The 23,672-nt window shown below is 44.0% G+C and overlaps 1 protein-coding gene across 1 annotated transcript; it reads left to right on the top strand.

Annotated features, from left to right (window-relative positions):
- Window positions 1-368: 368 nt before the first annotated feature.
- LOC115393021 (liprin-alpha-3-like) lies at window positions 369-22,386 on the top strand. The gene is made up of 32 exons (XM_030097766.1): window positions 369-775; window positions 7,338-8,156; window positions 9,170-9,271; window positions 9,755-9,919; window positions 10,814-10,888; window positions 10,976-11,035; window positions 11,251-11,379; window positions 12,165-12,257; window positions 12,610-12,662; window positions 13,188-13,281; window positions 13,435-13,569; window positions 13,789-13,872; window positions 13,969-14,100; window positions 14,184-14,246; window positions 14,365-14,444; window positions 14,868-15,009; window positions 15,114-15,307; window positions 15,400-15,643; window positions 15,742-15,881; window positions 15,960-16,108; window positions 16,464-16,560; window positions 16,877-16,958; window positions 17,146-17,346; window positions 17,486-17,548; window positions 17,952-17,978; window positions 19,343-19,518; window positions 19,642-19,739; window positions 19,882-20,057; window positions 20,170-20,238; window positions 20,703-20,865; window positions 21,775-21,843; window positions 21,964-22,386. Exons 2-31 carry the CDS (start codon window positions 7,821-7,823, stop codon window positions 21,825-21,827), a joined length of 3,675 nt encoding a protein of 1,224 aa, XP_029953626.1. The 5' UTR covers window positions 369-775; window positions 7,338-7,820; the 3' UTR covers window positions 21,828-21,843; window positions 21,964-22,386.
- Window positions 22,387-23,672: the final 1,286 nt, after the last annotated feature.

The raw sequence follows: 23,672 nt of genomic DNA, 5'->3' as shown, positions 1-23,672 counted from the left end.
TCACTTTACCAATTCCATGCATGCAACATTGTTTCTGCTGCAGCAGAATGGAGAGAAAAAGCTAGTAATTGTGATTTATGGAGACTTCCTCCATATAAGGATTGCATATGATGTTGTGTAACAGTTGGAGCTCAGAATACTGCAGTCTTTTAAGTTTTTTCTTTCTCTCCTCTGATGGTTTGAAGTTTGTATCGCATATAGCAATACATTTTGGTTTTTTCAGTACTCTTTTAAAGAATGGTAATAACTGGAAAAAAAAAAAAAAACCTGTATATGTTCTGTTGTTCATACATTCTGTTTCCTTTCAAGGGTTGAATTTGCGCACCAGAAGAGCCACAATGCGCAAGTGTGAGGGAAAATCTCTTTAGTTCGCCAGTTAGTTTTGCACTTGTCTCAGATATACATACACACTGTATAATTAATCAGGTGTTTGATTGGCCTGCGAGTGCGCGTGAGAGCCGTGGCACGCGCGCGTAAATCACAGAGATGCGGAGGATGCTGAGAGAATGTTTCTTTAAGACCCATTACCTTCCAATCCGACAGAGGGGGAGTCTGTGGTAAGGTGGTGTATCGTCTCTCCTCTCATCCCCATCCTCGCCGTTTACATGTGGAAAAGAGAGGCAGGGGGTGGGGGGGAAAACCAGACCGACAGCGAGCTTTCCTCGGGTTTTTCGGATGAGGGACACGCGCGCCGAGACGGGATCCGCGGACATGACGGACCGAAGGGATATTTAACATCAAACATGGACACTACAGGCTCCCCCCGATGACTGTGGTAAGGATGCAACTTCACACCGCCCCATCGCAACCCAGTTTCCATTCAGAGACGGGAATCGTGTTCACCGAAAGGCGTGCGGGGAAGAAATTGTGCACGCACGGGACGTGTCGTTTAAAATGCATGTGTGCGTGCCAGGCGTGCGATAACAAGTAGGATACCTAAACATTGTGTTGTCAAGGGTGGGGGGTAGGGAGGGTGTGTGTGTGTGTGTGTGCGCGCGCGCGCGTATGTGTGTGTGTGTGTGGTGGGGAGCAGGAGGTGGAGGAGGGGGGTGGGGGGGTATTTGCATAGAGGGAAATAAGCTTATATTGGGGAGACTTTGCAGCGCGCGGCGTCAGGCTTTGACAGGTGTGTTGGCAGCGCACGGCACGATTTATTTAGGGCGCGCTTGCTCGCTCCCGCTTGCATACAGTTAGGTGAGGTGATGATAGCTACTTGAAGAGAGAGAGCGAGAGAGGGAGAGAGAGGGAGAGAGAGAGAGAGTCCTCCTAAGCTCAGAAGATGCCACTGTACATCGGCCTGCTCTGTGTTGTTTTGGGGCTAATTAATCATGGCTGCAGCCGGAGCCTTTTGCCGCTGGGAGCTTTGTAGTCAAGCCACCCAGTTCGTCTGTCACCGGCCCTATGGGCTCGCTTATAATTCTATAATGTCTGGAGAAAAGCAGGCCCTCATGCTGAAAATGTGCGAGGAGTATTTTTAGGCCGTCCTCCTGGCGTGACGCTTTCCATCAGACATGAATCTTTCTCCCTCCTGTCTGCTGTGTGATGATGGCCATTCGGCCACACGAAGGGGGACAGTATTTGTGATCCACCTCCAATACATAACTACCAGGCTGTTTTTTTTTCTTTTTTTTTTTTTTTTACTATAAGAATGTAGATCTGCGCGTGCGCGATTGCGCGCCTATCACCAAATGGTCTTTCCCCCTCATACGTTCAGAAATGGAGGTATAGAATATCCACTAATTGTATTCAATCGATTCTTGTCTTTTTTTTATTATTATTATTATTATTATTATTTATTATTATTTTGTTTTCCTCTCCGGCCCAGTGTGCAGTGTGAATGCCTGTGCAGAGAAAAGAGCCTCAGTCCGAATCCCGGTGCTTTGCTTCCCTCTGCCCAGCTGCCGACAATCACTTATCGATTCCAATGATGCGTTTCTTGCCCGGGGGGGGGCATGGTATGAAGGCGGGGAGGGGACGCGTTCCCCATTGATTCGCTGTATGCTCTGCATTTATTGAAATGTGCAAAATGTGCATCCCGACACGCGGTGCTTTCACTGGCTGTGAAGGTGATTTAACATTTCACAGGATGTACAAACCGATTGCAGAAATGCACCCCCCCCCCCCCCCCCCCCCCCCCCCCCCCCCCCATTCTTCAGTTCCTCATTGTCGGCGGCTGTGGGAGCCTGCAAACCTCTCTCCACACCCCAGCGTCTGGTTTTACTGATCTCTCTTCATCTGCCACAAAACACACTGCATATTTTCCATTTGCACGTTTTAGTATTTAGGAAAACGATACACCTCTGAATTAGAGCTCTTGCCCTGCAGTAATTGACCATTTAAGCCAGCAGAAGCTGTGATAACCAGCAGGATTCAGTCTGACTGTGTGTGATGATGCTGGTGATGATGATGATGATGATGATGATGATGGTGATGATGATGAGGGCACTCATGATATGAAATCACATGTGCGTACACAGAGACTCTTAATACACACTGTGATCGATTGCAGAGCGGTGACACTGTGACACTGCTCGCCCATTACGCCAATGAATCCGCCGAACGTGCCTGACAGTGTAGCCGTGCAGTAGTTTTACATTACGGGGAAATGTTATCACCAGCTCATTGTTTTTCCAGCGGCCTCTGTGGCTCTCGTCTTTACGGCAGTAAAAATAGCAACTATTCAAAGAAAAGACCTCGATAATGCTCGTAACGCCGTAATGCAATGGCATGATATTGTACAGCGCTCCCTCTCTGTCCTGAAGCCCAGAGACCTCACAGCTGACGCTTCAGTCCAAACTGCAGGCTGCACTCTGACGTCTTCCCTGAACTGAAGCAACACTCAAACTATGCTTCAGTTAAAAAAAAAAGAAAATCCCCTCATGCAGATATATCATAATACAGTGAACTACAACTGTGAGATGTGCAGCAGGCTGTGCTGTAAAAGAGTCTGCAGTATAATCATGGTAATCATGGTTCTGCTTTTTCTGTTGCACCATCTGAGCTGCTCAAAATGATAATGAACAAATCCCAGAGAATCCCTCTACATGGAGTTTGGAGTTTTTTTGTGCAGACTGTCTCATACTTTGCTGTTGAGGTTTGTTGTAATAACTCTGATATATTCAAGAGAGGTTATTTTTCTTGGAAATGACAAGCAACCGTCAAAATCTGCTGCTTGTGTTGTATCTTTGGTCTTCAGCAGCCTCTCGGGGAAAAGTCTGAGAAAACATCAGACTTTGTCTGTCGATATCAACGGAAGACAGACACATTCAGACCAAAGTCAATATCTCAGGGCAGCGATGTAGAATAACCTGAACACCTTTAAAATAGCATAACATTTTACTCTTAGACGATGTAATACATCCAAAAGCAACAAGATACCTACTGAGGGTGATGCAGACGTTTATTTTTTTTGGCATTCTGGTTAGCTGTAACGATTTTGGCCACATGTTGTGCTTAAGAAAATGTTGAAACTCCAAGAAACTTAAAAGTCGACACAGTGAGAACATGCAAACTCAAAACAAGGCCGACACAGACTTGAACCGGAGTCATTTTCAATGTGACGACAGATCGCTCCTCCACACCGCGCTCCCCACCACTGGGTGAAACATTTACTAAATGTTCAAATAAATCTTTTAATGCTTTTCATGTGTAATGAAAACCTGTTGAAAAACTGCAAAGCTGATAAAAAATGACGTTGTATTTCAGAACGTGTAGTTTAGAAAAAGCTCCGAATAGGTTAAAATTGTCACAGGTTTCTCAAATAGTGCAGCACCCGAATCACTTGATGTCCTGCCAAAACGTGCTGATCAGAAAAGTGATGTTTTGTAATTGTTAACAGCCTGTAACTGTTTTCAAGGAACAAGAAAAAGCCATAAGTGAACATATAAGAAAGAATGAATAATATATAGTATCTTATATATTAAACACAGTAATTGTTGTGTAAAGACTTGTGAGGTGTGAGTTTGTGTTTTTCTGATTACAGTTTAAAGTGGCAGGCATTGCATGGTGCAGCTCGTTTTTGGGATTTACTTCAAACTGTCAATTTTATAGGATCACATTCTTTGACTCTCCAATTAAATTAAGGTCAGGAAGAAACACTGTTATAAATACCAGCGTATCATTGCATCAGACTGATATCAGTGTATGACATGCAGCATCCCACACCAGCTTCTTTTAATTCCTCTGACTACTCGGTTAGTGTATTTTGAAAAGCATGTCGTTTGGCGTCGTCTGATGATCAGCAGCACAGAACTACAATCTACATCCATCCAGCTTGTATGTGAGCTGCTTTTTGTCCAACTAAAAACTGATGCCAGCAAATTAAAGAAGGCAGGATAGACCCAGTACATCACAGGGCGAACACACTCCCACTCGAAATCTTCAAAAGCACACACAGTGAGTACCTCAAGGTGGAAGATCTGTTATTCTGACCCCTCTGCTAAAAAAAGAAAAAAAAATAGCTTGCTATATCGCTGCGTATCACAATGAAAGGAAATTGATCAAGGTCTGACTGGACTGTAGTTTATCTCAAAAACTAAAGGTTAATTAGTCTTCAAAAATGCTAACTCAAAAGGTTTCACTCTATAAATAACACAATTAACATGAGAGGACCAGATTAGATTGACAAAAACCAGCCAGAGTTCTGCAGTAATAACTCAGATGTTGACTCTGCTGATAAGATTATTTGTGTTTTAAAGGGATACCGACCCAAATCAGGTAAACTCCTGAATGCTGTCATCATTTAGCCTGTAAGGACTGTCTGAATGTGATAACAGCGTTCAACAACAGGCCAACAAAACTGGAAACGACTAGTATGAAGAGAACAAAGTAGATATTATTGACAGAGCACTGACTGATGTATTGATTCTTATTTGTCTCGAATATGATCAAACTATTTTTACGGTTGTCATCCGTCACGCTTCAGGCAGTGTGCACAACTGGACAAGCGGCCTCTTCTTAAAACCTCAAAGACAGGTACAAAGACAGATGGAAAAATAAAATCTGCTCAAACCGTTTCTGTTTCCTTTCAGCCCCGTGCTTCTGATTGGGCTCACAGCTCACAGGTCAGTTCAGTCTCCTTTCAAATGGAACAGAGGAACAACAATACTTAAAAAAAACCATCAAAACAATCCAGCAACATTTAAAAACACCTTTAGTTTTTCACCTGAAATAAACCTCGTCATAATAATAACATTATTGTGATGATGAGAGGAATGCGCACCTTCCTTCATCCGAAAGAAAACTATCTGGGGGAGACAGACGGCTTCATGATATTATCTCAACAACCAAAAATTACCAGTCTTTGTGTGTATTCCTTTAAGATATATGTTTGAAAGCCAATAGGATGGAAAGAAGCAAAAAAAGCAAAAAAAAAAAAAAAGAAAACCTTCTCATCAAAGAACAGAAGAGAGAAAAACAATTTGCGTCTGAATCCTTTAAGTTACTTTTCTTCATCTGACGTTGACATCTATATTATATAAGTACCTTTCAGTTAAGTTAATTACAACCTTAGTTTGTTTATAAGAATTTGACGTCTGTATGTTGTAAAAGCCAATTGCCTGAAGAGAAGACAGAGAAAACAGTTATATTAGCAGCTACACATACATTGCAATTTCTATTTATAATTTACAAGTAGTTTTAATCAAACTGTGGCTGCTGACAACATTTGTGAAATGTTTATTATCTTACAACGTCTATTCCTGGTCTTCTCGTCTGTCTTCCACGTTGCTTTGGAAAACAACATAATTTACTGTTGGCGTTTGAGAGACGATTAAACCTTTCTCAAAATTAAAATTTCCTTCCAAGCATAAAGCTTGAAAAAAAACTTAACATCACATTTTAATTATTGTATTGCCTCAAATATGAACAAATATATTTAGTAAATATTTAATCTACCTAAATGCCCTCCCTGTGTATTCTTTAGTGTAGATAAAAACTCCATGTTAAATCAGTGCCTGCTTGCCCCTCATCGCGCTGGTCCTGATGAAACCACGAGCAGATAAATAGATCAGCAAAGTGAAGTATTTTGTTTAAACAAAGACCGTCTGTATTTTACTGGCCAGGCTCACCGAGGTGGAGAAGCCCACATGCTTCACTAAATGAGACTAAACCACTTAAAAGTATAAAGGCCTGAGCAGAGAGAGAGAGAGAGAGAGAGAGAGAGAGAGAGAGAGAGAGAAAATGCTGATTCCCTGAATCTGACCCTTTAGGTCCGTTGTTAGGCTGAGACAGAGGCCTCATTCAGTAAGGAAACAAAAGCTTTTTAAGTCGTGCACGGTGATATCACATCTTTGAATCATATTATCTTTTTTTTTTTTTTTTCTGTCGAGGGGATCAGAAAAATATCAATCTGAGCCTTCTTTTATTTCTCTTTACTCAACCATCCAGGTGAGTGTAGTCAGGTCACCGGCCAATCACAGGGCAAACACTGAGGCACAAACAACGACAATTACACATATGTATGTGTAATTAAGAGTCGCCAGTCCATATCGCATGTTGTTAAACTGTGTGAGGAAATGATCAGACGTCTCTGGCGGATGGATGGATGGAGGGATTACTTCTGTATTCATCATATCTTTAGTTTTTATGCTCATCACAAGTTCTAAATGCATATTATTCTTGTGTTTTAGCTAGTGATTATGGCTAATATAGGGGGGAAAAAAACCCTTCATTTTAATTAGAAAACGGCAGCGTAAGCATTTTTTCTATCTTTAATTTGTCTCTATGACACATGGCCGAAATTTGGCAGAAAGGTTTGTGTTTTCAGAGATAATTAGCCGCCTACTTGTAACTTTTATCATGATTCAGAGCTGCTGCACCTTCACTTCACAGTGAAAATATTCCCAGGTCTGAGCTTGGGGCCTTTGAATGAGGAGTTTGCATGTTCTCCCCTGTAGCTGTCTGGAGTTGCTCAAGAGAAAACGCCGTCCTACCACAGTCCAAAAACAAGTATTTGAGGTTAATTGGTGACCTTTAAATTTGCAGTAGATATGGATGATAGTGTGTGTGATGGTCTGTGTGTGTCCAGTCTATCCTGAGCCTCCTAAAGCTTGCATTTAACGCAGCCGTCCTAATATTTTTGGAGTTGCTGTCACATTATTTTGCTCCAGGTCGACACATTCGGACATCTGAATAAAAAACAAAAAAAAAAACAAAAGAGAAAAAGCTAATTGCAAGTCATCAGTTGGCATCACTGTCACATTTCCGTGCAGCTGCATTAGTCAGTGTTATTGTCTCAAACTACCAGCTCCTGCCCACAGTGTTTTGTTCTCGTTTTGTTGTCCGTGCAGAAGAAGTTACTGAGGGGGATCTAATGCCGTGCCCGCTCTGTTTTTCAGCTCTGACCCCTGGTGCTGTGAGGAGCGCTGCCTCGTGGACACGGTTTCGGAGCATCGGCCCTCCTTTATCCCTTCCTCCCCCACCACCCCTTCCCTTCCTCACCCTCCGCCAATCCTAAAGACCCACCGAGCGGCTTTCCTGTAGATGCTTCTTCCTCTTGCATAACAGGGAAACTCATAAGCATTCTGATCACTTACCATGCAGGTCGAGACTTTGTAAAAGAAAAGCGAGAAAAGACACTCAGAGGCAGAAAGTAGGGAAGAAAATTCAAGAAAGGCAATAAATACAGGAAGCCTGAGATGCAGACGTGACCAAAGGAATGATATTTTTGGAAAACTGAAGATGTAAAGATTTATATTTTGTACATTAAAGTTTTAGTACGAGCTCATAAGAATCCCAGGCACGACGACAGACACTTTGCACGTACAATCCCCAGTTTAGTTTTTCTGCATTGACTTGACACACACACACACCACGGTCTCATGATGATGTGCGAGGTGATGCCCACCATATCCGAGGATGGGCGAAGCGGCACCGGCGGAGGCCCGTCCTCGCCCGCCGGGGCCGGGGTCGGGGGCGCCGGGGGCGCCATGGGCGGAGGCGGATTCAGCGGCAGGGAGCCCCGAGGCGGAGGAGACGAGGGCGGCAGCACGGGGAACCTGGAGTCCCTCATGGTCAACATGCTGACGGAGCGGGAGAGGCTGCTGGAGAACCTGAGGGAGACGCAGGAGAGCCTGGGGACGGCGCAGCTCCGCCTCCGAGAGCTCGGCCACGAGAAGGAGTCGCTCCAGAGGCAGCTGTCCATCGCTCTGCCGCAGGTAAAGCTTTTTGGATGATTAGTGATGCTGGAAAATCGTGTTTTTCAATGTGCTACGCTCAACTTAAATGTTAAATATAAAAAAAAACAGCATTGGTGTTTTTTTTAGAGACAGACTAAGATGAAACTGAAGAGAAACAACAAGGAGACAAGGGACGCTAACTGAGAAGCTGACCCCTATCCAAATAAGAAACAATCCCACAAGGCCAAGAGCCAATGAACCCACTGTGTCTCCATCTGTACAGATCTCTTTCTCTCTCTTTGGCTTTTTCTGTTCACTTATTTCGCAAACACAGGCCCATTTCACGGGCCTGCGTTCAACCGTTTTGGTATAATAAAGAAAGTAATCCTCACCATAGACATCTGCACATTATTGTCATTCTCATTAACAGTTGCCTTTAAGCTGAAGCCTGTGTTTTATAGAGGCGTAAAGAAATAACTGACCATGGGCAGGTTTTGCTTTCTGCATCTTAAAAGAAAAAAAAACAGAATCATGTCAGATACGCTCTCCTGTTTGTCCGTGCAGGAGTTGCAGATGTATTCCCAGCAGTGTAGTAAATGACATATAGATGCAGTTTTGTTGGGGGGGGGTTGGGGGTCTCTCTCGTGTGCATTCCAGTGCACAGCCATTGTGTAACAGTGTGATGTAATCCATCCATGAATGCGAGTTCACCGACGAGGATGAGCGAGAGTGAGCGGTGTTGGAAAGTGTGTCAGTGATTTACATGATCGTTATGGAGGTTTACATCATGTGCGCCATCCTCCTGCAGCTCTGGTCTCAGGTGCTTCGCAAAGCGAGCTCCTGGAGGCTCTTCAGTGCGTGCATATTTAGCATTATGTGTGTGTTTACATGGATGCCTTGATGCCTCGATTATTAGTTGTTCTTTTCAAGCCTCTTTCCGCTCCGGCTGGCTGTGCAGAGCAGAGACCACTTAAATCGACTAAAAACCGTACATTTGAACAGTTTGCTTTCTTGCCCCCCCCCCCCTTGAACGCAGCTTGTGTGTTCCACAGGAGTTTGCTGTGTTGACTAAAGAGCTGAACGTTTGCCGGGAGCAGCTTCTGGAGAGGGAGGAGGAGATTGCCGAGCTCAAGGCGGAGAGAAACAACACACGTGTAAGATGTTTAGCGGCCATTTTGCTTATTAGCACTGAAACAGCCTCTGTGTTATCTTCCTCACCCATTGTGGCTGTGTGGGTGTCACACTGTTTCATTTGCCTGTTTTTTTTTCCTCCTTCTCTTCTTTTCTTGTCCACATTCTCTTTGCTCTTTATGACTTCTTTTTTTAATCTCTATCGGCTTTCCTTATCTCTCCTCCTCACTCCTCGTTCCCTTTTTTTTTTTTTTTCAAACTTCCCCGGATGCTTCTTACCACCCAACTTCACCTCTTTGTCACTCTTTAAACCCTTCACTCCTCTCTTCCCTGTCTGTTTCATATCCCGTCCTCTTGTTCTGCGTTTCCCATTTCTTTCTTACTCGCTTTCTTCCCCCACGCTTTTTCCAATCCTTCAAACCGCTTCTGCTTACCTCTCCCTCCATGTTCGCCCCTTCCCGCGACATCTCCGCCTCCTTTGGTGTGAAACTCTCTCGATCCTGCAGCTGCTGCTGGAACACCTGGAGTGTCTAGTGTCTCGCCACGAGCGCAGTCTGAGGATGACGGTGGTGAAAAGACAAGCCCAGTCCCCTGCAGGCGTTTCTAGCGAGGTGGAAGTCCTCAAGGCCCTTAAATCCCTCTTTGAGCATCACAAGGCCTTGGATGAGAAGGTGCGTCAGCCGGCTGAGAACCACAGAGAGCGTTTATGTACGGAGAGGAGGAGAATGTCATTGGAAGGTTCATTTCTGCATTTAGAGAGCATCGGTGCAGTGAAAACAGGTTTGGAATAGACCAATCACAAGAGACACGACACTAAGCTTATAAAAAAATCCTTCCCTCTTCAGGTGCTAAGTGCAGATTTCATGCATCTTTTTGAAATGTTTTTGAAAGAGAACCAGTGGCGTTGAGCTGAGAGAACCAGAAGTGCTAAAACGCTGGTATACTTTTGGCTTACAGAACAACAGCTGCAATAAATTTAGGAAGTTATTTGTCAGCTTGTTCTTGCTGAGGCCAGGAAAAAAAAAAAAAAAAAAAACTGGCTAATCCAAGTGAGAGGGTTTTGAGTTGATGAAACTATACGTCCCTGCTCGTGATGCAGTGATGAGTCAGAAAGCTGCATTTCTAAATTGCAACGTGTAAGTGGTGTATGATTGGGTTTTTGTTTTTTTCTTTTTTGTTTTGCAAATTTTAAATAAAAATGTAATTGCTGGAGCAGTCAGGAGAGGTTTCCTCTCAGACTTCAGTGTGTCGCTGTGGGTCTTAGCAGAGGAGGGTTCTCCTCCTGAGCCGGCGCTGGGGCTTTGTTCAGCCGTCCTCTCCCGAGGCTGATCGCACTCGTTGCTGGTGTGAGGTCAATTGAAATGAAGCAGAGTGGAATGCAGCCCGGGTGATGAACTTCTGTTTTGACGTGAGGTTTTTTGGCCTCCTGTGAACTCTTTCATAATCAGTCCTCAGAAGTTTCTTACTTAGCGGAGGCAGCAGGAGGTTGTGGTTACAGTGAACTGTGAAAGTGTTTCTGCTCCAGTTGGTTGACCTGTGTTGGTTCTTGTTGCTTCGCGCCGCAGGTTCGGGAGAGGCTCCGCGTGGCCCTCGAGCGGGTGTCCATGTTGGAGGATCAACTTGCAGCATCTTCTCAAGAGGTAATGCAAAATAACCGTCGCCCCTTTATTCCCCAGCTGGTTGAAAGGCCGACGTTAATTTCTCTCTTTCTGCTTCCCTCTCTGTAGGTAATCTCTTTAAGAGACCAAATTAAAAGACGTCAACAAGGGGTGGACGGCGGTAAAGATGTAAGGGAGGGTTTTGTGCATGTTGGTTCCAGTTGTTTTTGTGTATGTGTTAGCGTCCAGAGAATCAGTAGAGACGTAGATAATGGGCAACATGGTGTGTCAGTGTGATTTTTACCTCAACAACATCATATTAGGTGCAGTTTTAACTCATTCTAACGGGATTTTTTTTTTTTTCCCTCGTGTTATTTTTTTTTTTGTGATACTCACCATTCCAGCGACTACCCAATGGGCCGTCCTCTGGCCTGGAGGATGGGGAGCTCGACAGACAGAGGGAAGGAGAGATAGAGCGGCAGAGAGCCGAACTCTCCCAGCTGAGGGAGAGGCTGGCCCTCATGTGCCGGCAGGTGAGTGTCTGGATCCACACGAGCGAGGCTTCAGTCCGCTTCGGGGTATATTAAAGATGCATTAACGAGCAGTCCCCATGCTCCTCCAATCAGCCAGTTGTTTTGGACGAATCCATTCACTCACACAGCACACAGGAGTTAACCCCAAACACTTGTTATCTGAGGGAAACCTGCGTAAACTCCACAAAGAAAGGCCCCAAGCCAAGACTCAAACCAGTAATATTCTCACTGTGAGCCAAGAGTGCCAACCACTAAACCTGTTTACACATTTACTCATGCATGTAAATGGAACTGAGCTCTTCCACTTTACACCCGTGCAACAGAAACGCCACAAACGTCTTTCTGATTTATTGTATTGATTTGCCTGTCAGAAAAAAAGACTCCAGATACCAAAAGAACTGTGCACAGAGCAGCTGGTCATCCTCTTCCCTCTTGTGGCTGTTCACACTATTGCAACTTTCTTTCCGTGTCGTTGAATTGAATCGACAGTCTTCATGTGCGTCAAACATCATGGCAACAAATAGACGAGATGTTTTTGCTCTATTTTTATCTACCAAATGTACAATAGGAGGGGGAAAAAAAAGAAAAAAAATGGGATCGAGCTGTGTGTCTCAGGTGTGTAAGTCACCATGTTACCCTTTGTCAGCGGCGCTTTAGAGTCTCATGTTGACCAGACAGACAGTTGTAATCAATCAATGTTGTGTCTGTTTACACTGTGGCTGCTAACACTGACTCATGTGGGTTCAGTCTGTGTCATCTCTTGTCCCTTCGTGGTGTCACGTCAGGTTGGGGAAATAGAGGAACAGCTTGCGGCCGCCAGGAGGGAGGTGACAAAGTCGGAGGAGGCCAATCAGAAGCTCCAACGGGAAGTGAAAGAGGTCTGTTGGGCCAATCTGTCTCTTCCTGGCAAGACCCTGAGCTCCCTCAGTACCAGGGGGTTCCAAGTGTATTTTTGACTAAAATCAGCATTTATACTGATAAGTGGTATTTCTGGACAAAAAAAAAAAAAGAAAATCCAGATAAATTGAACAGTGATTGGATTTTTTACATATTGTTGCTTAACTGTAGAAATCATTTAGAACAAATTGTACATTTCTGAAACCTGTAGATTATATAGGCTTCCTTTTTCACATCTTGTTGGCCATCAGTTTCTAATTTTTCGCATAGTTGTAATTAGCACAATATGAATTTTCTCTCTGTCAATCATCTTGTTTCGTGAAATATCTGCAGGCTCTTTGCCAAAGAGAAGACATGGAGGAGAGAATCACAACGCTAGAGCGGAGGTAACCTTTGCTGCTTTATTAGCTCTGTGACTGAGTGAGGACTCGTTTTTTTAATCATAGTTTCATATATTAATTAAAATGCATGCTGCTGAAGGACCATATGTTTCACCTGTTGGCTGGCAATGTGGTGCAAAGGTTTCAGGGCACATCGTTATCCACTCAGCGATGGTTTTACATAATGACATTTGCTTTACACTACATTATTATGATTGCAGCTGCATGCAAATGATAGAAAGTAAAGTTTTTTAGTGGCCAGTTTATCTGAATGTCTGAATAAGGTCAATTGTAGTTGCGCTGCCCCAGGATTAAAATATAGACAGAGAGTTTCGGAAGCTGAGGTTCTCTTCAGTCCGTCCCTCTTTAGATGAGACGATACTGGTGCCAAGAAAACCTGACGCTTTTATCCAACTGCATAACATACCCGTTATGTATTGAGTGGATCAGCAAAGCATTTGGCTATTGCTGTTTGAATTGCGCCTGCTGCAGCAATCTGACCACTTCATGTTGGTTTTATGTCCCATGCAGGTACCTCAGTGCCCAGAGGGAGGCGACTTCTCTCCACGATATCAAAGACAAGCTGGAGAATGAACTGGCCAGCAAGGAGTCCCTGCACAGACAGGTAAAGTTTGGCTCCAAAACTCCAGTTTTATTCCACCGCTCTAACATTATGGCCAAGTCTCGCTGTGTTTTAGATCCTGAAATAGACCCGGATTTCTTTATTCCTGTGACAGACTTTCTTTACAAGTGTGTGTTTTTGTTCTGCGGTGTCCAGAGTGAAGAGAAGAACAGACAACTACAGGAACGTCTGGACGAGGCCAAACAGAAGCTCCAGCAGACCCTGCAGAGGGCAGAGACATTGCCGGAGATTGAGGCCCAGCTCGCCCAGAGAGTGGCTGCTCTCAATAAGGTACGTGAACCATCAGGTAATCTGCATTTCAGATCAGTGCCTTTTCTTTCCCAGGTTGGGTTAATTTTTTTTACTGATCTTAGCAAAGTGTGCTGTTATTACTTCTACCACTTCATTGATTTTACTCTTTTGAGTAAAAGCATTCCTGCGTCTTTAGTTTTCATTTTGCATTCAGACAGCTCTTAGCAGTGTAAAGAAATGCCTTTATGTCCTCTTTAGGCTGAGGAGCGCCACGGAAACTTTGAGGAGCGACTACGACAAATGGAGGCCCAACTTGAGGAAAAGAACCAGGAGCTGCAGAGGGTAAAATCAGCTGCATTGATGCGCTAAGTTCTTAAAATTTCCATGTGCTTTTTTCGCCCCTGCTTTGAACGTGTCTCTCTTGTGGCTTCATTTCAGGCGAGGCAGAGGGAGAAGATGAATGACGAACACAACAAACGCCTCTCAGACACGGTGGACAAACTTCTATCCGAGTCCAACGAGAGACTTCAGCTCCACCTCAAAGAGAGGATGGCAGCACTGGAGGAAAAGGTAGGAGTACAACACATCTGCAGGGAGGCATATTTGATTTAAAAAATGCATCAGACTGTGAATGTCTTCCCCCGTGGTTCCAGAACGCTCTCTCCGAAGAGCTCTCCAATATGAAGAAAATCCAAGACGATCTCCTCGCTAATAAGGTATTCACTGCTGTTATCTCACTTTGTTGTGTGGCTTCATGTTGACGGTCACTGCTGTGATGAGATTCTCTACTGTCCTTTCAAAAAAAAGAGCTGATGTTTCTCCTCTGGGTTGTAGGAGCAGCTCCTGGCCGAGCTGGAGCGAATCCAGCTGGAGTTAGATCAGCTGAGAGGCAGACCAGGCTCCTCTTATTCCAGGTAAGCCCCGATGACCCCCAATGGAATAATATATATTTATGTAATAATCCTGAATAGAAACAAATTGTCTCAAGGGAAATCGTATGTGCTCTGCTCCCTTTGAGTACAAACCTTTGTTTACCCTCATTTAGTCTTTGTGTTTTTCATAAGAAATCTACTTTCTAAATTATTCATGCTCAACCTGGAGGCCATGGGCCTGGCTAAGAAATATGCAAATAATTCATACATGCATCTTTTGTATGGACACAGCTTTTTAAATGCTTATTTTATGCAGGAAAACTTGTGATAATGTCCTGGTTGCAAACAGTCACCCAGGAAATGGGAACGTTTTCATGTTTGAAGTACCGTTGCATAACTAATGAATTCTGGATCTCATCATAGGGCGGGCAGCGTGAGCTCACTTCCCTCCACACTTTTTCGAAGATCTCTTCCAGGGAGCGCCTCGGAGCTGCGGTACCCCCAGGGTGGCGGCTCGCTCCCGGCCGGCTACGGCAGCTCCTCTAGTGGGGTGGTGGTCAGGCGGCACCGGGGCCGGTGGGGGGCTTCTAGGGACGATGGCAACAAGGTGCTGATCTCAGGCTTAGGATGACACTGAGAATATATTCCCACAAACATCGGTTTCTACTAAATTTCTTCCGTGTTTTCCGCTATGCTCTTGTCTCTTTTCAGTACGGAGAGTGGGACAGCGGCACAATGCTGGTTCCTGGGTTTGAGGGTGGTGTGGAGGGTGGCTGCTCTGATGACGAGGATGACAGGGAGACTCTGTTTGGATCGGAGCTGCTCTCGCCCAGCGGGCAGACTGATGTCCAGACTCTGGCCATCATGCTGCAGGAGCAACTGGAGGCCATAAACAAAGAGATTAAGTAAGTTTGATCGTCTGTAAGGACGAATTTTAGATCATTTCTTGTGTGAAGCATGAAAACTGAAGACATTTCTCTGGGTTTTCTGTTGTCAGGCTGATTCAAGAGGAGAAGGAGAGCACAGAGCTGAGGGCGGAGGAGATCGAGAGTCGGGTCAGCAGCGTGGCCCTCGATGCCTCGCCCCTCCCACCTTCCTCTCTGGGAGGGCGGGACAGCGTTGGAAGGGGCTACATGACTCCCTCCATCACCTCCTCCACGCTGGCCTCCCCCTCGCCGCCCAGCTCCGGACATTCCACCCCCCGCCTGCCCCATTCACCTGCCAGGGAGACGGAGAGACAGGTGCTGCGGCCGCACGCGTCAAAAAAAGAGAAATCACAGATGACGAGTCGACATTAGGCGCAGTATGTTAATCCTCTGATTTTATTTCTGTCCTGCAGAACAGCAAAGAGGGTGAAGAATGCAGAGCCCTGGCCTTGATTGATTCCACCCCTCCACCTGTTCCTCGAGCTCTGCGACTGGACCGGATGACACACACTCATCCAGGCGCCGGCCTCGACGACCACCGGGAGTTTCGCAGGTATTCTCAGAAGCGATGCGGTTCAGAAAGCGAAACATCCGTGCTGCGTCCGCCACTCACCGTCTGTGTTCGCCGTAGTCTCTCCGCTGACGGAGCGACCACGGCCAGCCAGGATTCCCTCCACAAAGCCAGCAAAAAGAAAAGCATCAAGTCGTCCATCGGCCGGCTCTTTGGCAAAAAAGAAAAGGGAAGGATCGGCGCGCCGGGCCGCGAATCTGCTTCCCTGGGTGTGTGACCAGATGACATTTCTGCTCACAGTTTAATAATAATCAGTTAAACAGCTATCAATAATAGAAGCGAATTATCAACAGAACAAGAAGTGGGTAGAACTAAATGTCACAACAATGAAAGCACAACTTTTGTGATAAATTAAACATTATCAAATAAATATAGATCATAGGCAGACCATAATAAATGTTTCAGGTGAATCAGTTGCAGTCTCATGTAGATTAACAATACAAATACTAGGAATATGGCATGTGCCCTGAGTTTCACCAGTAAAATTGCATAATGAGAAAATCTTCTTTTTTTTTCAGTTATTGACAGTGAAAAATCTAATTTTTGAATCTTCTGTCTTCACAGCGTCCACTCCCTCCGATGACCTGGGCTCAGCGGACCCGTTAGGCCTGGCGAAGCTCGGGACTGGAACCGTGGAAAAAGACCGGCGCAGCAAAAAGAAGTGAGCTCAGTCATCCGTCTGTCTGTCCACACGCTTCTCACGTGTTATACAGCGATATCTGAACCCCAATGTAGATCATTAAATCACGCTGACAGGTGCTATTGGCGGTTTATGACACTAACCTGGTCTGGGACGATTATTTTTATTCCTCCCGGTGCCATAAATTGAAATAAAAACATGCCTCTGCGGTTCCGCAAGCCACCAGTGGCTCTCCATTTAGTCTCGTGTTCAGTGTGAATTTCTATTTATATAAAGGAGACAGTGGTAAGGTGAGAGATGAAGAAATGATTCCTGTTTTTTCCACTCTACTTGCCAGGCACGACTTGTTAGAGGAGGCCTGCCGCCAGGGTCTGCCCTTCGCCTCGTGGGATGGCCCCACTGTTGTTACATGGCTTGAGGTACATTTATCAGGTTGTCTACCTCTATGAAAATGTTCGACAAAGATAAACGACAGAGGCTGGAGTTCACGTTCGTCAGCGCTACAATGTCTGTTTACAATAAACGCAAGCCTGACATTTGGTTCCCGTCACCTGATCGTCTGCGAAGTATAATCATTACAAGTTGCGCTCCTTCCTGTTTATCCAGCTGTGGGTCGGGATGCCGGCGTGGTATGTGGCAGCGTGCCGTGCCAACGTGAAGAGCGGCGCCATCATGGCGAACCTGTCGGACACGGAGATCCAGAGGGAGATCGGAATCAGCAACCCTCTGCACCGGCTCAAGCTGCGCCTGGCCATCCAGGAGATGGTCTCCCTCACCAGCCCGTCCGCACCCGCAAGCACACGCTCTGTAAGGCCGAGAAATGAAAAAAAAAAAAAAAAAAAAAATCACATCAGCGTGCGCGGTATACGTGCACATAGCTGTCGCTTTAGCGGGCCCATATGTTCCAGACGCGGAGACTGACGCGATGTGTTTACTGTGATTCCAGTCCACCAGTAACATTTGGATGACCCACGCTGAGATGGAGTCCCTCACTGCCGCCACCAAACCAGTAAGATCCAACGTCATTTTAAAATCCATCATCTAGAAGTTTATGTTGTTAATTTCATGCCAGTTTTCAGTTACAGTGTGAGCTGCTCAGGGCGAAGCTCTCTCGTTTGACAAGCTTCTTTCTCTTTCTTTGTCTCTAATTAGGCATGTTTGGCTACACCTTTCCCTTGCTATTCCCTGAAATTCTGTTTTGATGTAGTGTTTTTCCAACTAATTCTCACTCACTAACATAGCTTTTCCTCCCTCTGCCCCTCCCTCTCCCCCTCTTCAACCTGTCCCGACACTGATTTACCATAACAAACACAAACACGCACAAACACACACTTTCCCCCGGTGATCTTTCCCTCTCTCTGCAAATCTCCGTCCCTTCTCTCTCCACTTTCCTCTCTGCCCGAAACATCAAGGAGCAGAAGGAGTTCAGCTGGGATCAGGTGAGTCTGAACACACAGGAAGATAAAAGTTGCCCTGGTCACCTCATTAATTATTTAGTTCCTGGTTGTCGATGGTAAACGTCACAGTCACCAATATAGATGTACAAAAAAAAAAAAAATAATAAGGAAACATCTTTGTTTGTGTTTTCATTTTCTTCCAAACCACCTCTGCACTTTTCTTAAAAGTATGACAATAATTCCCCCTGTAAGTTTAGTTTAGAAGTTTTATTTCAAACGCGTAAGAAAAAAAAACCCAAGTGAGCAGTCAAAGAAAATATAGAATTTAAAAAAAACAGATCATCCGTTTACATAACAAAATAAATAAGTCAACACCATATGTGACGATATTTATTTTTAAACACACACCCACAAAAACTTTAGCAAGTTAATTTTTATTTTTTTTTTGTCATTATACCACTGTATTGTCGGACAATAGGGCTCATTAATACAGTCATTTAGATTCAACCCATTTAGAGCGTATTAAAATCAGAAATAGGAAAATATGTGTCATTTTTTATCAGTTTTGCACCAGTTTGCATGTTATAATGAATAAAAGACACAAAAAATGTGCACATATATATAGTGAATATCATAAAACAGTTAATGAACTGTTTGTAAAAGATTAAGATAGTTATCTTAGTCGGTTATTCATGTCTGCGGTCCGATTGCTTTGGCGTTAAACTGAAGCCTTCAAAGGAAAAAAAACATGTGTCGTGCCTTCGAAAAGCTCATTAACAATCTTGAAAATCGTCTTATCGGTTTTCTATAATACCTAATAAAATTCAGTGTGCAGCATCAAATGTAGCATTTGATGTAGCATCAAATATTTATCGTGTTAGAAAGTGAAATAAAGCAGCGTCAGCGGTGAAATCTTGAGCACATAGTGAACCCCCATAGATGGTCCCTTCCTGTTGCCAGTGACGCATCCTTTCACTCCGCCAAGAGAGTGTTTTTGCTTAATTGCTGGCAGGCCTGCAACGTATATACATGACTGCAGTGTATATATATACTACTGCAGGGTGTATACACTACTGCAGTGTGTATAGAGAGGCCAGGATGGAGTAACAGCTGGAGAATCACCCGTGGGCAGAGAGAGTGCTTTTACTTTCATTTGTTTGATCTGTTTTTTTTTTTCTACCACACTATCAGGAAGTATATTACACCAAATAAATAAAAAAGCACAGGTTTTTGAGGATGAAATTGAACCGAACAAACTATTTTCCTGCTATTTAGCTCATAAAATGTATCCACGTTGGTCTATGTGTGAAACTCAAACCATGTTAATTATAATTCCTTATCTTAGTTGTGCAGCTTGTTTGTGTTTTTAATGGCTGCTCGTCTTTATCACCCTGCCTGTCCTCCAGATCCTGGCTTATGGAGACATGAACCATGAGTGGGTGGGGAATGAATGGCTGCCCAGTCTGGGTCTGCCACAGTATCGCTCCTACTTCATGGAGTCGCTGGTGGATGCGCGCATGCTCGACCATCTCACCAAGAAAGAACTGAGGGGCCAGCTGAAGATGGTGGACAGTTTCCACAGGTCTGAGGAAAAATACAAATACTCAGAGTTTTTAAAGATGATTCACCTTTTTACTTCATATTTAATTTTTTTTTTTTTACTTTGGTGTAAAAATGAGGCTGTTGTATTTTTCCTGGCCGACAGGGTGAGTCTTCACTACGGCATCATGTGCTTGAAACGCTTGAACTACGACAGAAAGGAGCTGGAGAGGAGGAGGGACGAGAGCCAGCATCAGAATCAAGGTGAGGCGTCCACATTTCAGAGTTCTTTTACTCACTCCACCCTCCGCTCTTCGTGTAAATCCATCAGAATTGCAACAGTTTCCTGTTTCCCCCTTGAAACGCCCTGTACTGCTCTGCTGCTCACCTGTTGTTTCCTCCTCAGATGTGATGGTCTGGTCCAATGAGCGAGTGATGTGCTGGGTTCAGTCCATCGGTCTGAAGGAGTTTGCCGATAACCTGCTGGAAAGCGGCGTCCACGGAGCTCTGCTGGCGCTCGACGACACATTCGACTACACCGACTTGGCGCTCCTTCTTCAGATACCAAATCAGAACACACAGGTGATCACTCCACCTCTGTACACTGAGATTGTAATCACAGCGTCTCTGCAGACTAATAATCATCAGGAACTGACACCGGTGCACGTTTTCTCGGTTTCTGTTTCTTTCACAGGCGAGGCAGCTCCTGGAGAAGGAGTACAACGCTCTCATCTCTATGGGGACAGAGAGGAGGCCAGATGAGGTACGGCAAAGCAGCCATTCAGGGAGATATCAGTCTCAAATGATGCTGAGTGTGTTGAAATTAACCTCACTGAGTGTCTCTTCTGTACAGGACAAAATGACAGATTTTTTTCAGATTTTGCCCTTTGTTTAATCTCCGAGGCGTTTTCTTCCAGCTATAGATGAGAAGCAGTAAATCTCCTCTTTCAGAAGCCTGCATGGCCTCTGTGCACGAGCCACTCCCAGCAAACTGTTGCCATGCCAACGTGGTTCAGCTGTGTTTACACGGTGCTAATTGCTTAGTTACAGCGTGCAGGACTAAAAACTGTGCAACCGCAGAATATTGTCACAACAAATCCCGCTTTGTCAAACACCAGTCTTCTTAACCCCGCTGTTGCATAATGAACAACGCCCTGAGACGCGCGGCCTCCTCTCTGATTGCTGTTATTTCTAAAACGGCCGCCGTCGTTCTCGTTTCCTCCGCAGGACGGCACGAAGACGTTCACCCGCTCGCCGTCCTGGAGGAAGATGTTCCGGGAGAAGGACCTGCGCGGCGTGACCTCCGACTCCTCAGAGACGTTACCTGCCAACTTCCGTGCCTCCGCCATCTCGACCCCCTCCGTCACCCTGAGGAAAGTCCAGAGCGAAGGTGAGGAGTCGCAGATGAAGTATGAAGTACAGCAACCCAGAAAACAAGCATTTTGTTAAAGTGTTTCTTTTATACCATCAGTCACACTGGATTCAGTTCAGGTTCACGCTGAGCACCAGTAAACCAGCACATGAGTTTAAGACATTTAAAATATAGTTTTCCCTTTGTTTCAGTGCAAATAAAATAAATATTCATGCTGAAGATGTTCACCTTTACTTGAAAATTAAAATAGCGTGACACATCTCAAAACATTTAGCATGTTTTCATGAACTCATGACAGGAATTTCTGTTGAGAAATGTCAGCTGATGTCTTCTTCACTATTTTTAAATTGCCTCATCCTGTGCGAAAAACTGAACATTTGTTCTTATGACACATATTTAACACTTCTGAACACGATGGCAACGTGTATTTCAGACAAGCGAAGATGTAAAATAAGAATTTTCTTAGTCAAAAGATAAATCAAGGACCAGGAACATTTGATGATGGAATTTAAAAGATAAGATGACATTATGATTCAAACAGACCAGTTACTCGAACCAGTTCGCATTTTTATATTTTTACCCAACAGTCATTTTTCTTTGGTCCAATATGGTTTGCAGAGGTGACTGTATCATCTTTTATTAACCATGGACATTTTTCAGGATATGGTAGTTAAAATCTGCTGCTATAAATCGAGATTTTTTTTGTGCTAACATGTATTTTTCAGTAGGTTTGCAGGCAGTTCTAACAGATGCAGTATTGTAATTTACGGGAGTTTCCATGGGCTGACAACTTGTTGCCTTTGTGATAATTAAAATCAGTTATTGAGAGGGAGGAGGGAGCTTTATCTCACTTTCTAGACACAAATTCAACAGTTTATCCGTTGTTTTACTGGTTCTGCATAATAATGATCTCTTTCTCTCTGTCAGTAAACTCTGGTCCAAGAGGAGAGTCGGGGTCCGTGAGAACGTATTCCTGCTAGAAGAAAAGCACACCAGGTGAGGAAGGCGCCTCCACCGAGGACGTCTGTGGCCGAAATAAGCTTCGCCCTGAACGCCAAATCAAACATCTCTTCACTGCGGGAGATTTTCAATTTGTGTTTTCTTCTTGTTTTGTAGAACCCCACCTCCATCCCCCAACCCAAGGAATTAAAAGAAATAAATACATTTTTGAAAATGAAGAAAAAAAAAAAAAGAAAAAAACAACTAAAATGGACTGTAGAAGACGACCAACGACGTTCAAGCTACGCGTCTGGAAAAATCAAAGACACTGAGTGAATGATTTCTGAAAAAATGATAAAATATTGAGTGAATGTCTGTTTGCCCATCAGTCTCTCTCTCTCTCTCTCTCTCTCTCTCTCTCTCTCTCTCTCTCTCTCTCTCCTGATCCATAGTTGTGGCATGATGCTGTTTGATTCTGTAGAAAGTGGCCTGTAGAAAGTGACCATTGCCTATTGTGAATTCATCTTCTGTTTTTTTTGAGTGTGAGATGGCAATATTGACACAACGAATTTATAGTTTCTAAACTGGGAGATGATGAAAACAAAAAAAAAACAAAAAAAAAACATGCATTCCTGTTCAGATCAAGAGAAAAAAAAAAAACGAGCCCGACACACACTCTCAGTTGATCTGACGGTCAGCGATTTTGGACTGATAATAGAACATACTCTGACCGGGGGGGGGGGGGGGGGGGGGGGGGGGAGAAAGGGAGGGAGGAAATGAGACGTATGTTCTTAAGCCATAACAGACACGAGATGCACAAAAGTGAATATAGGACAATGAGACGAAGCAAAGTGCTTTATGACAAAATCCTGTCAAACACGGGGCGGAAAAGAGAGTTCAGTTAGAGAGCATTTGTGTTAATATGCATGCCAAAATCAACCATTTTAGAGTGAACGTCATGATATCAATCATCTAATGATGTGAAAGCTTGGGTCAGGACTTTGTAAAATGTGTGTATTTTATTTTTATCTTTTTTTAATAACTGCTATTGTATGTATGTATGTATGTACAGGATGTATGTACGTGTGTGTGTGCGTGTGCGTGTGTGTGTTAAACTATGTTCATTTCATACTTAGTTTTAAGATTGACAGTAATTTCATTTTGAGTTGACAAAAGGAAATATGTTTGAAATTATGGACATTTAAGATATGCTACTTGTATGTGTACATTTTGAAAAAAAAAAACAAATTGTGTTATGATTTAAATTCATATAATTGGAGAGTAGTGATGATAATTGAATATAATATGATAACAATAATGATAATGATTGTAAAAGCTGTAATTAAAAAAAAAACATACCTGTAAACACTTTGCTGTTGGTGTTATTTCACATTTTCTTATCTCACTGAGAGGAGATCACAGGAAGACAATGAGGCAAGGAAATGCAGAGTAGATATCAAAACCAATGTTTTGTGACTGACACGAGACTTTATGAAGATAAAGCCCATAAAATGGATTCATCTACAGAAGGTTTACCTCTAACTTTCCATTCTGTCCATTCCTCTTCTAATTGCGACGTACACAACATGGTTTTTCTCAGTGGAGGGTGAACGGAGGGCTGGAGGCGAGCCAGCACAGGAAGAGGAAACCCCAGAGCTTTCCTGGCTGGGCCCAGGGTTATAAATAGTCCAGGTGTTAGTTCAGCCCAAACAGGTAATGAATGAGGAGAGGAGCTTTTTCTGTTTTCTTAATGGATGTTTTGCTTCTATTTTTAGCTACACAATTAATCCTGTGTAAATTTACAGCTTGAATTCCATTCAGTTAAACAATCAGATGTTCATTTAATTGAACAGTATTACATGCAAACAAAAGAATTAGTCTCCCTG

The sequence above is a fragment of the Salarias fasciatus genome, chromosome 8 (genome assembly GCF_902148845.1).
Source record: "Salarias fasciatus chromosome 8, fSalaFa1.1, whole genome shotgun sequence".
NCBI lineage: Eukaryota > Metazoa > Chordata > Actinopteri > Blenniiformes > Blenniidae > Salarias > Salarias fasciatus.
This window is presented reverse-complemented; position numbering and strand designations above follow the sequence as displayed.